General features: G+C 38.4%; 1 protein-coding gene across 16 annotated transcripts in view; it reads left to right on the forward strand.

Moving 5' to 3' along the window:
- Nucleotides 1-18,056, forward strand: part of ICA1 (islet cell autoantigen 1) — a 152,213-nt gene that overhangs the window by 97,547 nt on the left and 36,610 nt on the right. For all 16 annotated transcript variants that reach the window (XM_040472559.1, XM_040472562.1, XM_040472572.1 and 13 more), the window contains 2 exons: nucleotides 12,110-12,235; nucleotides 13,241-13,339. In XM_040472559.1, coding sequence (XP_040328493.1) covers nucleotides 12,110-12,235; nucleotides 13,241-13,339 — 225 coding nt within the window. The remainder of the gene's footprint in view (nucleotides 1-12,109; nucleotides 12,236-13,240; nucleotides 13,340-18,056) is intronic.

Consider the following 18,056-nt stretch of genomic DNA (forward strand, 5'->3'; position numbering starts at 1 on the left):
TAATAAAGGAAAGTTAAAACTCTCTTACCTGGATACTCAAAAGACAGTGGGCTGTGGTATGGACCCCCACTTCCCCTGAATCATCATTAAGATCATTATTTGATTAAGGTATTCATCCACCACAATACTTTATGCATTGCTAGGAAATTACCCTGACACTTTCTTTGGTGTGTTCCCCTCTTCTGGTTGACTTTTGCATTGATGATCAGAACATGTTATATGCCTGAACTTCTGAAGAGCAAGCAGAACAGGGGAGAAATTTGGAGTTATTTCCATTAGTATCTGAAAATTAACATCTGAATGAAGGTCACATGCCATATTTGTATACATGAATTGAGATTATGTCAGCACTGTGTGTGCCTTGTCCTGATTACACAGATGGATCCAGAACTCTTGTCTTGAATAAACAGTTTTCATTCATCTAAAGGGAATGTTAGCTGAAAGATTCAATTCAGTCTATAAATTCAGCAGTAACATAGCTGAAAAACCTCAAAATTACCACTATGTATTTATTATTGCTGAATTGTTAAAGTTCAAAATGTATGTTTAGGAGGAAATGAAGTAAAATGACGTACACCTTCCTTGTTTTTGACAAAAGACTGGTAGGTAACTATCATAGGCATACCATTAAACATGTATAGATTCTTTTCTCTTTTTCCTCTCCTTTTTCTTCTTTGTTTCTTTGTTTGACTGCAATCTTCCCTCTCTCAAATGAACCTACTTCCCTCCCTCCTTGAGTTAGGCTGAGAGTTAGCTTGGATGACCCATTCCATCCCCCTCCACAGTTTGCCACCACACCCTGCACATTTTTTCCAGCCTCTCACTCCTGCCCTACCTGCTTTCATTAGCTGTGGTGCTGAGCTTGGCAAGCCCAGGATTTGATCCCTTCCTTTTGTCTTCCAGACTGTGGGAGTGCTTTCTCCAATGCCATGTTTAACCACCTTGTGTCTCTACTTCCTTGTATTAGTGGCGCATGCCTCTTTCTCTGGACTTGTTCTAAAACATCTCTCTCTCTCTCTCTCTCTATCCCTCTCTCTCTCATTTTTCAGTATTTTTCTCCTGGTATGTATGTATGTATGTATGTATTTATTTATTTTTTAGTTTTGAGAGACAGAGAGACAGAGCATGAGTGGGGAAGGGGCAGAGCTAGAGGGACACAAAGAATCCAAAGCAAGCTCCAGGCTCTGAGCTGTCAGCACAGAGCCCAATGCGGGGCTTGAACTCACGAACTGTGGGATCATGACCTGAGCCAATGTGAGACACTTAACCGACTGACCCACCCAGGTGCCCCATTTTCTCCTGGTATTTAGAGGTAATTCTGTGAAGTATGGTGTTAGAATGATGTTGGGAAGTGTGGAAGTGTTTGTTTCCTGTCTTGAGGGAAAATCCCAAACTACAGTTTGTGTGTGTGTGTGTGTGTGTGTGTGTGTGTGTGTGTGTGGAGAGAGAGAGAGAGAGAGAGAGAGAGAGAGAGAGAGAGAGAGAGAGGCATAGAGCCTGCTTGGAATTCTTTGTCTATCTGCCACTCCCCTGCTCACACTGTCTCTCAAAATAAATAAATAAACTTTAAAAAGTACATCTTGGGAGGAAAGAAGGGATTCAAGAAGTAAGGATGGTGACAGGAGACCTAAAATTTGGAATGCTTTCAGGTTTATGACACATTCTAGTAATGACAATACTGTTGTGAGTGTGTGTTAACATGAGGAGCTAGCCCCACTCTTGGGAACAGATGGTTTAATATACTACATATTCCTTCTTTGTTAATAAATTTGAGTGGTTCAACAATGAGTAACTCTCAGGTCATCCTGTTACAGCGTGGTTGGATAGGAAAGGCAGGATAAATGTTTGGTTCTTCATCAAAATATTGAGTTGGTTCACTTGGCATTTTCTACAGGTGACCCATGAAGCCTTTTGGTTTTCAGTTTATTTGTTCATTTCTGGTTTTTAAGTATCATTATGAACTCCTATTGAATATATTTGATATGTTTGCATTGTTGTCAATATTCATTTGTATTCAAATTGTCTTATCTTTAGTTAGTGAGAGCCTCTTCAGGTTGACTCTTGGGTCCTTTTGACATGATCATGGTAGCGGTCTAACTTGTTCTCTTGTGCAACAAAATGTTCCCAGATCATCTTCTGTATTGTCTGCCCTAGCCCAATATCAGCCATTTTGACAAGGATCCCTGGTTATTGTAAGAGAAACGTGGTAGTTAGAGACCATGATCTGGGTGCTAGGGATGCTTTGCTTCTGAGCTAGCCATTATTTTTATGCTTTCACTGTGGATAGAACTAGAAAATGTATTTTTGGTTAATTTGATCTTAAGAATGACAGGGCGCCTGGGTGGCGCAGTCGGTTAAGTGTCCGACTTCAGCCAGGTCACGATCTCGCGGTCTGTGAGTTCGAGCCCCGCGTCAGGCTCTGGGCTGATGGCTCAGAGCCTGGAGCCTGTTTCCGATTCTCTGTCTCCCTCTCTCTCTGCCCCTCCCCCGTTCATGCTCTGTCTCTCTCTGTCCCAAAAATAAATAAACGTTGAAAAAAAAATTAAAAAAAAAAAGAATGAAAGCAGAGAAAGCAGAACTACTAAACATCTCTTGTACTTTCATTGGCATTAAGGGAAATGGTACTAAAACTGGAAAGGATAGAAAGTCACTCTTAAGGAAAACTTGAAGTTCAGTCTATAAGAGTGGCTAATATGTATTAGATGATTTAAATACAGTTTTATGGATTATGTCACCGAAAGAATTAATGTAGCCAAGCACAGAAATAATGCTTGTAAGTTTTGAGAAATCAGAGATGCCATAAATTATGTGTCCTATTGTAAAAGGCAATGTTAAAAACTCAAAAATTCAATAGTGTAAATTACACGCTGATTCTTAATCAAATTTAGAATTGGTTACAATATAAATGGTTTTAAAGACTTAGAAAAAATTTGGGATTATTCTGAAGTAGAATGGATTCACTTTAACATCAGACTAATGCCATTTCATCTTATTGATAATATTTTGTAAGTCTCATATCATTCTGCATAGATAAAATGAATAAAAATGAGTTAGAGATTGGCTTTTAAAAAAAAGACTAAACTAGGACTAGTCTCAGGACCCACTTTAAAAGTAAGGATATAGATAGGTTAAGAGTAAAAGGATAAATTAATATCACCTACAAATCCTAATCAGAAGAAATCTGAATTGGCTGTATTAATTTGGATAAAATAGACTTCAGAACAAGAACTTTTATCAGGAATTAATATAATCTTGACTATGTATGGTAATCTGAGGAACAGAAGTCAACTTAAAATCAGTAAATGTAATTTGCTGTGTGAAAAGACCAAAAACAAGCTATATGATCATCTCAGTGGCACCAGAAAAAGCATTTGATAAAATCCAATATCCATTTCTGATAAAAATTTTCAGCAAACTAGGAATAGAATATTTCCTATCTGATAATGGGACTATATGAAAAAGGTACCAGCTAATATCATACTTAATATTGAAAGACTAAACACTTCCCCTCCTACAATTAGCAGCAAGGCAAGTATGTTTGCTCAAACCAGCTTCTATTCAGCATTATCATAACTAGTATAATAAGGCAAAAAAAAGTAAATAAAGACATACAAATTGGAAAGGAAGAAGGAAAGCTATCTATAATCCTGGACAACATGATATATGTACACAGATCCATAGCCCTATCTATCTATCTATCTATCTACCTACCTACCTACCTACCTACCTACCTAGAGAGGAAATCCTAAAGAATCTTAAAAAAAAAAAAGCTTTTAAAACTAATAATTGAGGGGTGCCTGGGTGGCTCAGTTGGTTAAGAATCCGACTTCATTCAGCTCAGGTCATGATCTCACAGTTCGTGAGTTCAAGCCCTGTGTCAGGCTCTGTACTGACAGCTCAGAGCCTAGAGCCTGCTTCAAATTCTGTGTCTTCCTCTCTCTCTGCCTCTCCTCTGCTTATGCTCTGTCTGTCTCTCTCCCTCTCTCTCTCTCTCTCTCAAAAATAAACATTAAAAAAATTAAAACTAATAATTGAATTTAACAAGGTCATAGGATACAATATCAAGTTAAAAAATTAACCATATTTCTAGTAATGAGAAATTTGAACTTGAAATTTATATTTTTATAGAATCAAAAAATATGAACTACTTTGTAATAAATTTAATAAAATGTGTAATACCTGTGCACTAACATCAGCAAAATACTAGGAGAATTTTAAAAGACCCAGTAAATGGATGATATGCCATGTTTCTCAGTCTGAAGGTATTAAGATGTCAATTCCAAGTAAATCTGTAGCTACAGTGCAATCCTCTCAATATCATGAAGGGTTTTTTGAATAAATTGAGAAACTATCCCTAAGATATATATAGAAATATGAAGAACTTGGAATAACCAAAACAAAAAGAAAAAAGATCATAGAATTTATACTAACTGAAAGTCTCATTATAAAGCTATAGTAATCAACACAGTGTGGTATTGGTACAAGGATAGACACATAGATAAAAATAATACAATGGAAAGTTCAGAAATGGATCCACACATATAATGGCTTATTGATTTTTGCCAAAACGTGCAGGCAAAATCATGGACAATTGGATAATTTTTCAACAAATGGTGCTGGAACAACTGGATAGCCACTTCTGGGGAAAACAAAGAATCAACACCCCTACCTCACACCATCTCTGGATATTAACTTCATAAGGGGCACTTGGGTGGCTCAGTCAGTTGAGTGGCCAACTCTTGATTTCAGCTCAGGTCATGATCTCATGGTTCATGGGTTCAAGCCCTTTATCGGGCTCCACACTCACAGCATGGAGCCTCTCTGCCCTTCCCCCACCTTCTCTCTCTCTCTCAAAATAAATGAAAAAAAAATTTAAACCAAGAAAGAAATTAACTTGAAATTGATTACATATCTAAATGTAATAGCTAAAAATATATAATTTCCAGAAGAAAAAGCACAGGAAAAGTATCTTTGTGATGCTGGGTTAGGGAATGATTTGGTAAGACACAAAAAACAGAAACTGTTAAAAACAACAACAACAACTACCTGGTAAATTAGATATAATCAAAATTAAAACCCTTTTCTCTTCAAATAGCACTATTAAGCAAATGAAAGCGTTATTGTGAGGATCATTTTGTAATGTATAAAAATATTGGATCAGTGTGAAATATACATGAATAGGATATGGTATATCCACTATATTTCAATAAAAACAAATTTTTTTAAAAACCTGAGAAGACAAAAAAAAGAAAATGAAAAGCAAGTTAAACATTTGAAGAAAATGTTTTCAAGCTTAGGTCTGATAATGGATTTATATTTACAGCATATGAGGAACTCATAACTCAGATAAACCTAATTTTTAAAAATAGGCAAAAGATTTGAATAGAATAAGCACATTATGAAAGATATGTGATTGGCAAATAAGAAATTAAAAGAATTTCAACATCTTTAGTCATTAGAGAAATGCAAATTAAAATCATAATGACTATGACTACACATCCATTAGAATGGCTAGAACTTAAAAGATTGAAAATACCAAGTGTTAATGAGGATATGGAGCAAATCGAACTTGGATTCATTGTTGGCTGGAATGCAAAATGATACAGTTATTTTGGAAAACAGTTTGGCAATTTTTTATAAAATTAAACACATAGTTACTAAAAGAGTCAGACTTCCTACTCCTAGATATTTGCCCAAGAGAAATGAAAAACATGTCCATACACAGACTTGTGCTCAAATGTTTATAACACTTTTATTCAAAATAGCCAAACCCAAATGATATACAAATTACATCATATCCATATAATTAAATACTACTCAGAAATAAGAAAGAACACATTGCTAATATATGCAACAACATTGATCTCAAAGGAATTATGTTGAGTGAAAGAATCCAGCCACAAAAGGACTAGACTACATTGTATTATTCCACTGATATGAAATTCTAGTTCCAAGTGCAAATATCTTTTAAAAAGGGTTCTGATTCATACAGTTTGAATCAGCCAACCATAATGCCTTATGATTGACTCAACTTGGGTTTAGATGGCCATCCCCAGGCCAGTCAGTGGGAGTGGAAAGACGCCCCATAAAAGGATATACTCATTTAAACCACATGATTAAAGAGAAGGAAGATACTTCAAAATGGGTTGAGGATTTTATTGAGCAAAGACCAAAAAATAGATGGCTCCTGGGTCTGCAGTTGGCTGCCCACACACATGCATGGTGCACACAGTCACTTACACATACATCCATGCATAATACAATGTCAGAATTGCTCCTGCCACCAGTGGATAAATATATGATGCAACCAATGATACAGTAAAGTGATTCAGGAAGGTGTTTGATTATCTGCCCCTCAAGAGGTCTTGGTTCATTGACCAGAAAAAAATATCTTCTTTTAATGAAGCTAAATATGTGTCTTTTGTTCTCCAGCGACTTCAGATGGGCTAGACTTTTCTTGTGGCATCTTACTAAAAGCCAAAAGAAATAATTGGCATATTCTCTGATCTGGACATTTTCCCCTGGATGTAAGATTACTACCTCAGAGGAAAATAGGATGAACAAATCAGTTTAATGAGGGTGGGGTGTTGAGAGCTGGTTGGGAAAGAAACCAAGAATTTTGATGTGGTGTGAGGTGTCCATGAGAAGCTGATGTGAGTAGAAACATCTGGTGGAAAGACAAGTTAGACAATGATACTGGTTTTGGGGTGGTTAGATACATAGGAGTCATCCTCCATACCCCAACATCTAATACTTCACTAGGTCCTGTATGTTTTACCTCCTAAATATCTCTGGAGTCAGAGCATTTTTTTCCCATATCAGTATTCCCACCCAAGTCTAAAGCTCCCATCATCTCCCCCCTTGACTCTAAATCCATTCTCATCTACTCTTCCCTTCCTCCAGTGCATCCCCACATTATAACTGATGGACTTTTCAAACTGAAAATAAAATTCTATCTCTCCCATGCGTAAAGACCTCTAATGTTTTTACATAGCTTCTAGGATAAAAATTAAAATCCTAAGCATATGCCTCCAAGGCCTCTGCTCTGGGATGTGCCCCAACCAACCTCTTGTGCCTCATCTCATTACCACCCCTCTACTTGCCTTAGCAACCCAGCTACACTGCCCTTCTGGACCTGCCTTATTGCCCCCCACCCCCACCCCAGGGCCTTTGCACATGCTTCTCTCTCTGCTGGAGTATTCTTTTCTTGCACAGTTAATCATGTTCAGTCATTCTGAATAGAATTTGAGCACCACTTTCTTGGAGAATATTCTCTTGGTCAGTTTCCTTGGTAAATCATTCTTGTGGATCAGTGTGGCTTTCTTTCTGAGCACCTCATTCACTTTGATGTTATGCCCTCACTGATGTGAAAATGCCCACTGGACTGTCAGCTCCATGAGGGCAGAGATCCCTGTGTTTTACTCACTGCTACCAGCATATAGAAGATACTGAGCGAATATTTGCTGAATGAGTGAATGCATGGATGGTGGCAGGCAGGGCCCTTTCCTGGAAGAAAATGTAAAAGAGTAGGATTATAGTTTTACTCTATTTGTTTTTAAAGGAAAGAAAACACTTAGAAAAAATTTAAAAACCGCTCTCAAATTATTTGGTCATGGAGTAATATTAAGACCTTCCCCACTGGATGGGGAAGTTGGATTGAAATAAGAGGATGAATAGCTTTGGCTTCACCATATGTAGTTCAAGTTGGGGCTAAGAGGTAGAATTTCAGGTTAGGAGAAATAAGTACAGAGAAGTGCCCTGTAGTTTTGGCACTCCAAGACATTGCTCCTTTCTCTGGTAAATTGAATCTCTGCAGCCTGGGGAGGGCAGGACTCACACTGAAGGGAGTTTAATATGCATGATCATTTCCTAGAGCTTAGAGAATAAGAGGAGAAAGGTGGGGCAATAGCAATAAAGTTAAGAAATAAACAAAGGGTACATTTATATGACTGAAGATATATTTTTTTAAAAACCTTGAAAACCACCCGAGCTCCTCAAGATGTTTATGTAATTGAATATAATTTATCTGGGATTGAAAGGAATAATAATCAAAACATTTTTCACTTAAGTGCATCTGGAGGCATATGAAATTAGACTCTTGATAGTGGCCTCTGCTTGGAGTGTGTCCTCACTGCTTTGTCCTCGGGCTGCAGCAGACTGGGAATGTGTTTTAGAGAGTAGGCATGGAGCACAAAATATTAAATGAACTTTACCATATTCAGAATGCCCAACAGGGTAACATCCTCCTTGTTTGGCAGGGAAAGGACTCAACATTTGGAAACTCAGCAGTGCATTAAGTATTTTAATAATCATTGTTGACACACAAAGCATATGGCCTTTCAGAACTCACTGGGTCAAGTGCTGAAGTCTTCTTCTAGGTTTCTAAAATTACTTTACAAAATTTAAACAAAATAAATTAGGGAACATTTCAGAGCATATTAATTCATGAGCTTTGTGTTATAAGCAGCTGAAGTTTTCTCTTAGGTTAAAAAAAATATCTACATGAAGGAAAAAGCAAAATCCACAGCCTCACAAAAAAATAATTTGAATTTCATTAGAAGATGTAGAACCTCTCCATTAGCAGGCCAGTCTTGTGGATACCTTGTATTTACTGTTTACTCCTATGTATGCTTTAAGACCAACGTCAGATATCTCCCCCTATCTCAGAAGCCTTTATTGTCTGCCTGCTTATCATTTATGTCAGTTATCTGTGGCCACAATAATGCAGTGAAATAAGCAATGCTATCATTCAGTGTCTTAAGACAATAAGCTTTTCTTATTGTTCACAAATCTGTGGATTAGGGCAGTTCTGGTCTCTGCTAATCTCACTCCTGAGTCTGTGGTTAGCTGTGGGGTAGGGAGGGCTTCTGCTGATGATGGCTGACCTCCTTCTCCTGTCTGCAGGTTAGCTGGCCAAAGGCTTATCTGCTGGGACAACTGGACTGTCCTCCTGTGTCTCTTGCATGCACAAGGCTCTCACATCCCTCCAGCTGGCTAGCCTAGGCATGTTCTCAGGTTGGCCTGGGTATATTCTCAAGGCCATCTCAGAGAAGCAAAAAGGTGGAAACATGCCAGCACTTTTTTTTCCAAGCTTCCAGTTTCATCACATTTGTTAACATCTCACTGGGCAAAGCAAGTCACGTGCCAAGCCCCAAGTCAGAGTGGGAGCAGCCCACTATGACTTTGTTGTTAAAGGGCAAAGGGTGAGGATACCGGGGGCTTCTTTTTTTCTTTTTTTTTTTTTTTTAAAGTTTATTTATTTTGAGAGAGAGAGGCAGGGGTGGGGGGCAGAGAGAGAGGGAGATAGAATTTTAAGCAGGTTCTGCACTGTCAGTGTAAAGTATGATGTGGGGCTCAAAACTCATGAGATTGTGACCAGAGCTGACCCAAGAATTGAACACTTAACTGACTGAGCCACCAAGGCACCCCCCAATATGGCTTTTTGACATCAACCTGCTCTCCTGCTCCCCACCACCCTCAGCATTAATCATTCCCTTATCTGTACTACCTCTGTGTTGTACTCTTCTTCTACCTTTGACTTTTCCCATTGTATTATTTTTTTTTTAATTTTTTTAATGTTTATTTATTTTTGAGACAGAGAGAGACAGAGCATGAATGGGGGAGGGTCAGAGAGAGAGGGAGACACAGAATCTGAAGCAGGCTCCAGTCTCTGAGCTGTCAGCACAGAGCCCAGCGCGGGGCTTGAACTCATGGACAGTGAGATCATGACCTGAGCCGAAGTCGGACGCTTAACTGACTGAGCCCCCCAGGCGCCCCCCCATTGTATTATAATATAATTGTTAATTTGTCTTCTCTAAAAAAACTAGAGGGTCCTTATGCCTAAGTGCATTCATTTGTAAGTATTTATTCACTCATTGCCATGAATCTTCCTCCTTTACAGATGCCCCAGTGCCTAGCACTGGTCCTGACACATAATGGGTACTCACCAAATATGTGTGGAATGAATGCAGATGTGAAAGCTCATACCCATATTAATCTCCTTCCCTGTCAGAAGAAAAGGGTGAAGACAGATGCCTCCCAGGATCCCAGTTGAGGAGGGCTTGCCTGCCAGAGCAGCTGGTGAACCAGTGGGGGGCTTGCAGTGAGCACTTCAGCTACTGTGAAACATCTTTCTCTTCATACTTTCTCATACCTTCCCTGTAGCACTTGGGTGTTCCTTTTGCAGTCTCCTTATTCCTCTCAAAGGAAGGCAGGAAATCACTACTTTGAACTAATTCTAACTTTATTTTATAGTCAGTGCTCCCAAGTGCCTTTGCCTAGAGTTTCTCCACTCTACAGTGGGGAATGATTGAGCTCCAGGATTTGTTTAAGTTCATGGTGTGGTCACTTTGAGAGGAGCTAGCTGGCTTCTTCTATTCTCTGGTTTTCCAGCCCTATAGTCCAAAAATACAGAGGAATTCTTAGGGAAAGTTTTATACAGCTATATAGAACAGAAGACCCTATTCACATAGGGTATTAATTCTGTCAATATGTTGTTAAATGTATTGCCTCATTGTTTTCCAATTCCATATAATCTACAGGGAAAACTAGGGTTTTTCCTAGAGTCAAATTTTGAGCTTCTTGATTTTCCAGTGACTAGTGTAAGTTGCTTGAGAGGCAGAATAGCATGGCTTTGGAGTCAGGCAGGCTAATCTAGAATGGCAGCCTTGCTCATTAGTTACTTCCCCAGATGAATCCTCTTAATCCTTAGCAGTCAGAAAGGGTAATAACAGAGGCTAAGAGAGAATAGCTGGCATGTGGTGAGTGAATTGTGTTAATTGTGAATTGTAGCTATTGTTAAATTGCCTCAATGGTCAAATTGTTACAAGTGGTAACAATTGTATTGATTGTTGCTATTATTATATAATGCCCTATAATCTTATAAACTATGATTATAAGTAGAATTATCAGTGGTAAAAATTAATGTTTTATATCAAATAATCTTTATGGTTATTTTTGTTAAAAAATAAAATCATTTCTAAAATAACAACCTTAAAGGTTATACTTTAAAGTAATAACTTAAGTACTTTACCTTTTAAATAGCCTAGAAAATTTCTTCATTCAGTCACCAAATATGTATTGGGCACCTGCTTTGGGCCAGGTCACCAGGTACCAATCATGTAATGGTGATCAAGTCAGACGTCATCCTTGCTTCCTGGTATCCTGTGATGGAAGAACTATCACTAATGAGTCAGCATTACTCCCATAATGCGGTTACCTATCTGGTGTCTACAACTGCATGAATTACCTGAGATAAAGTGATATTTGGCAAGCTTTCCCTGGTTAAAATATAACCTTCCTCCTTCAGGTTGGAGGAAGGAGAAATTTTGACCTCACCATTTGTAAAGTAGCTGTATTATTTTTAAAACCTTCTATTTTATTATCAAATTATGTGTAGAATAAACATTCCAAATCTTTCCCTGACCTTATTCCCATTTTGAAATACCATATGGCTCAGGGACAGAGGGAAAATTGCTTACATACATAACTCAGTAATAAAAACTTGAAAGTTTATCATTTTTTTAGATTATGTTACAATCCCTTTAGGTTATATCCTAGGTTTGATCTTTGAACAAAAAAAAAAAAAAAAAAAAAAAGGACATTGATGGAAAAGCTAGTTAGATCTGAATAACATCTATTGTTTAGTAGGATCGTGTCCATGTTGATTTCTTATTTTTAACAAATGTACTGTGTTATGTAAGATGTTAACATTAGGGAAGGTGAGTGAAAAATATTTGGGGAAGTGAGCTTCAAAGACCTATAGGAAAATGGTAATGTGGCAAAGGTTGTCCCCTTACCCCACTGCATGTTTCCAGACGTCTCTCCACCACAGTCACTTTGTGAATGCTTTGACAGGAGAGGAGTTTAAATTTTGACTGAGAAAAATATAACTAGGATGGTAAATCTGCTGTAAAATCATCATATGCAGTGCTGTTGTTGAGATCCTTTGCAGGTAAAGAATGGATGCTGTAGGATCTTCTCGCCTGCTTGGAACTTCCAAAGGTGTTTTCTTACATGAAAGAGATAAGCCCACTCTTGGCTTTCCTCACTGGCAAAGTTTAACTACTTAAGAGTCTGAGTGGCTCAAAGGTTCCCTTTTACTTTCTAGGTACAAACACAAGTACGCCTTGCCAAAAAAAGCTTTGACAAATTGAAGATGGATGTGTGTCAAAAAGTGGATCTTCTTGGAGCAAGCAGATGCAATCTGTTGTCTCATATGCTAGCAACATACCAGGTAATGAAGTGATGTTAGTTACAATGAACCAAGAATGCTATGAGGCTTAGGGGACAGAAAAATGGTGTCTGAGCTAAAAGTATGCTTCGGGCATTATGAAGTTCTAAATGTCTTGCTCATAATTTACTTTCCACACCTGTCCCTTCTAGTGGGCTACAGTGTCATCAAAATAAATATTAGCGGTTTCCTGTACATACACCATTTCCCACTTCCCTGATTTTACGTAGATGGTTCCTACCACCTAAGTGCCTTTCCGCCCATTTGTACCTTTCCATATTCCACTGTGTGTAATGTACCTCCTCTTACATCACTCCGTGCTGTTGCCTAGAGTTCTCCTGGCACGATCACTGACTCATCAGGTTGTCGTAATTTAATGGACTTATTTTTGTCTCCTCCTAGCTTCTGAGTTCCTTCAGCATAGTACTTGTATCCAACAACAGTGGTATTAGACACCAGCTGAGTGTGGGAGGCCAAACTCTAGGTGTTGTAGGGAATATAAAAATTAATAAGATCAAATTCCCTGTCCTCAAGGAACTTGAAGTTTCAAAAGGAAATCAAAGATAGTACGTATAGTGTGACGATATTTTTTGTACTTCAAGGAGAGAACAGGAAGTGCTAAGTGAAATAAGTTCAACAAGATCCAATAAGGGTTTGAAGAGGGACAAATTGAATCAGTGGAAGGATCACAAAAGTAGATTGTTAACAATTAGCCCTGGGTTTTGGAGGATAGATCACATGGGACAAGTACAGAGAATGGAGAGGCTAATGTCCCAAATAGTGGAGCACCATTAGTCATGGCAGCAGTATTTGGGGGTACTGGGAACCATTTAGTTTGGCTGAAATACAAGATTTAAAGAGGGGCATAATGGAAACAAGGCTGCAGAGATGAGTTGGAATCATATTTTGGAGGGTCTTGAAAGCCAGAGATGGGCACACTTCTCTGGGGCCTCTGTGGCTAAAACTGCGCATTCAGAACGTTAATAGCTGTACTGTCTTTCCTTACAGACCACTCTGCTTCATTTTTGGGAGAAAACTTCTCACACTATGGCAGCCATCCATGAGAGCTTCAAAGGTTACCAACCATATGAATTCACTACGTTAAAGGTATGAAAGCTAAGAGAGGCTGTTAGAAAAACTTAGCAAAAGTAATGTTTACATCACAGACAGTGTCTGACCATTGGCAGCAATCATCATTATTCCAACAGACTCCCAATGTCCAAGAGATAACTGTGCCCCGTAGTATAGTCCTTTACTGCATCAATAAGTCACAACAGTACAAAAACACAGCTTGAACCTTGGGGTACATGTTACTGGGAGATGAATTGTGGGGACTGCTTTAAATGACTTGTTTGGTGCTGTTAAAGGAAAGATTGTACAGGTCTAGTATACTCCATTACTTTTTAATTTTTCAAAGATGTTCCCTTGCAAAGTATTTTTCTTTCCTCTCTTCTTTCTTTTTTTTTTTTTTTAATTTTTTTTTCAACGTTTATCCATTTTTGGGACAGCGAGAGACAGAGCATGAATGGGGGAGGGGCAGAGAGGGAGACACAGAATCGGAAACAGGCTCCAGGCTCTGAGCCATCAGCCCAGAGCCCGACGCGGGGCTCGAACTCACAGACCGCGAGACCGTGACCTGGCTGAAGTCGGACGCCTAACCGACTGCGCCACCCAGGCGCCCCTTTCCTCTCTTATTTCTGACACATGTCATTTTATTCTGTGAGTACCATTCAGTAAAGAATTAAATTTTCCCATAAGACTTACAGGAATATTTTCCATTCAAAAAAGCAACATTAAACTCAGTGATTTCTCAACTCAAAAGGGATATATGCAAAATGTCTGATTCTCAGTATTACAGCTGAGTGTGGGATCATTTTGGTTGATGAGAGAGAATTCATGTCAAGAAGGAAGTGATTTGGGTTCCAAAAGGATTTTAAGAAGGAGAAAACACCAGATTCTTTGTTGCCAGGTCATATCTTTGAAAGGAAAAGACCAGGAAAGAACTAGTTAAAGTTCACCTTGAAATTACCTTCCTGTTAATTTTTCAGGCAATTTGTAAATGACTTATCATCTTGCTTAAGAAAACATTAAAAAGCTTTTTTTTTTTGCCTTAAAATACCTTTGATTCTGAAATGTTTATAATGTCACTGCATCTACAAAAGTATTAAGACAGAAACCTTTAAGACCATGGCCCTTTAAAATACAAATCAAAACCACACTCAGGTATCACCTCACGCCAGTCAGAGTGGCCAAAATGAACAAATCAGGAGACTATAGATGCTGGAGAGGATGTGGAGAAACGGGAACCCTCTTGCACTGTTGGTGGGAATGCAAATTGGTGCAGCCGCTCTGGAAAGCAGTGTGGAGGTTCCTCAGAAAATTAAAAATAGACCTACCCTATGACCCAGCGATAGCACTGCTAGGAATTTATCCAAGGGACACAGGAGTACTGAGGCATAGGGGCACTTGTACCCCAATGTTCATAGCAGCACTCTCAACAATAGCCAAATTATGGAAAGAGCCTAAATGTCCATCAACTGATGAATGGATAAAGAAATTGTGGTTTATATACACTATGGAATACTACATGGCAATGAGAAAAAATGAAATATGGCCTTTTGTAGCAACGTGGATGGAACTGGAGAGTGTGATGCTAAGTGAAATAAGCCATACAGAGAAAGACAGATACCATATGGTTTCACTCTTATGTGGATCCTGAGAAACTTAACAGGAACCCATGGGGGAGGGGAAGGGAAAAAAAAAAAAAAGAGGTTAGAGTGGGAGAGAGCCAAAGCATAAGAGACTGTTGAGAACTGAGAACGAACTAAGGGTTGATGGGGGGTGGGAGGGAGGAGAGGGTGGGTGATGGGTATTGAGGAAGGAGGGCACCTTTTGGGATGAGCACTGGGTGTTGTATGGAAACCAATTTGACAATAAATTTCATATATAGATTAAAAAAAAAAAAAAAGACCATGGCCCTTTAAATGAAGGTTCCCAAGAGGAACCCAAGACAGTCCACTCACCTTGAGAGGCACCTGGCCTGACTCCAGACAGGACACCTGGCCAATGAAGTTTCTTCACAATACTCCTGTCAGCTGGGTTCATTTATTGGTACTTGGTGACATGCTGCATGGTAACCAGATTCAGAATGTGCCCATTTTTATTCTGTCAGGTGGACTCTAAGCTCTTGAGGAGAGGGACATTTCATTCCTCCCATAACCTCCTTTGTCTAGCTAAATGTTCTGCGTCCAATGAACCCGAAGCCTTTCTTAGCACATTGGCGATGTTACCATTGCTGCATTCCTGCCCCACCATTTACTACCACGTTCAGCACCTTAGAAAGCCGCTGTCCTGACTGAGCCAGATCGATTAAAATTATTACAACTCACACTCTTCACATTTCTTATAGAGGCCTGAACAGAATCCTACAGTTTCTTCTTTAGTAAGGCAGAGAGACTTTCAGGCTTTAGGGTATGTATGTGCATCAGATTTTATTTCATAATAAGTTTGTCTTTGTAAGACAGTTGTGCACAAATCAGCTAGGTGGAAGATGGAATGATGCCTATCCCAAATGCGATTTAAAAGAAGTTCAGGTTTGAGTTAATTGCATATAAAGTACAATATGAAACTGATGCCACAAACATGGAGGATTCCTTTCTGGCCTCCTGTGCTGAGGAGAAGATGACTCTTTAATTGTTGCCGTGATATTTATCCTGCAGAGAGGATCAAGCTGATTATGTTAGAGGATTTCTGGGCAGGGAATTTAGCGGAAGTTTGATGGCGGTGGTTCAGGACATAATTACAAATATTTTGGGCACATGACTATCCATTGCCTTTTACATCCCTAGCGTCATCCTTAAATTATGGTTTAAGTAGCAGTTTATGGTTTAATTAGAATATAAACTCAGTAGAAATAATGTATCTGTTAAGGTATAATATAATTATAGTAATATTAAGAATGTTAAATGTCCAGCAATCAACCAAATAAACTAGGCTCTTACTACTTTTCTAGAATGCTATTCATCTAGGCTTTTCAGAGATGCTATATTAGAATCCCAAGCTAGTTGCTAATTATTTTATTTATATGGACTCAAACCTATGTAATAGTATCCTGTTACCACACAGCTCATTATTGCATACACAGAGGCATGTTACCTATCCTATTGTATGTCACAGAACATGAAAATGAAAACCACTAATAGCGCATATGTTACCATCAAGCATGAAGATATTACATGACTTACCAACCCTCTTGCACTCATATATATTTTTAAAAACATGCCTTGTATTTAAAAGATTTGCGGGAGGGCACCTGGGTGGCTCAGTAAGTTGAGTATCTGACTCTTGATTTAGGCTCAGGTCATGATCCCAGGGTCCTGGGATTGACCTCAGCACTCAGCGTGCAGCCTGCTTAGGTTCTCTCTCTTCTCCTCTGCCCTTCTCCTCTGCCTGTGCTTGCTCTCTCTCTCTCTCTCTCTCTCTCTCTCTCTCTCTCTCAAATAAAAAAAATAGATTCTTTCTTTCTCTCCCTCTATCTCTACCCCTCCCGTTCATGCTGTCTCTCTCTCTCTCTCAAAAAAATAAAAATTATAAAAAATTACTAAAAAGGGTGGACACTTGGTGGCTCAGTTGGTTAAGCATCTGACTCTTGATTTTGGCTCAGGTCATGATCTGACAGTTCCTAAGTTCAAGCCCTGTGTTGGGCTCTGCTGGTGCAGAGCCTGCTTGGGATTCTTTCTCTCTCTCCTTCTCATTCTCCCTGTCCCTCCCCTGCTTGTCATGCACTCTCTTTCTCTCTTCCTCAAAATAAATAATCATTAAAAAAATTATAAAAATAAATAGCTAAATGAATAAATAAATAATTTTGATTTGATTAAGTCATTTTCAATGTATGTAATTTTCTTCTGAATGACACTATATTGATAATGGATTATTTTGGAATTTAAATAAATATTTTCATGTTTTATTTGTTCTCTGGATTTACCTAAGCAAATAACCCCTGAAATGCCTTTTGGGACTCTGGCTGGAAGGAAAACATTGTCTTTGGAGAGGTTTGCCAAGCTCTGTTAATGAAAAGCAACCCATTTGTTTTCTTTGCTGCAGGGTGTATTCTGAGTGTTGGTAATTGTGCCACTGCAGCTGTATTTCCTGACTGTTAGTTTTATGCTTGATGAAGGATGATAATTAATGTGTTAAACACTCGATGCATCCTGTTTGGAGGGAAGAGTCTTTTGCTGCAGAATTACAGGGATATAACTCATGCCCCAGAAGTTTATTTCTAATGAAGCTTTCTCTAGAAAATATGTATATTTCTTTCCCAATATAATTTTATTATAAAACTGAATTGAATCTCCACCTCATATCCCAGTAACTATTTTGACATTTTGTGAATATTGTGTGGTAATGTTTTATGTGTCAACTATTGCTTTTTTATTCAGGCCTGATACGGTTCTGTTAATTCTACTTTTATTGACATAATCCTTCATCATTCATTTTATGATTAATGGATTTTTGCAACATTTTAACTTTATGGAGGATTTAGCATTGAAATTTAATGTTACAAAAAATTTTTTTATGTTACAAATTTTTTTAATCTAATTGCAACAAGGCTCAAATTTAAAGTGGAGAGAACATCTTTTAAGTGGTTTCCAGTAAAAGAAGCAATGCACTAATCTTGTATTTTTAAACAATACATACTTACTGTTTCATTAAAATGCTACTACACATAGGTATTTTGTATGGGTTATTAATATGTTAATTTTTTTAGAGAGAGAAAGTGTGTGTATTGGGGAAGGGCGGAGGGAAAGAGAGAATCTCAAGCAGG

This window comes from Herpailurus yagouaroundi, unplaced genomic scaffold (assembly GCF_014898765.1).
Source record: "Herpailurus yagouaroundi ecotype Mexico unplaced genomic scaffold, PumYag 100, whole genome shotgun sequence".
In the NCBI taxonomy this organism is placed as follows: Eukaryota; Metazoa; Chordata; class Mammalia; order Carnivora; family Felidae; genus Herpailurus; species Herpailurus yagouaroundi.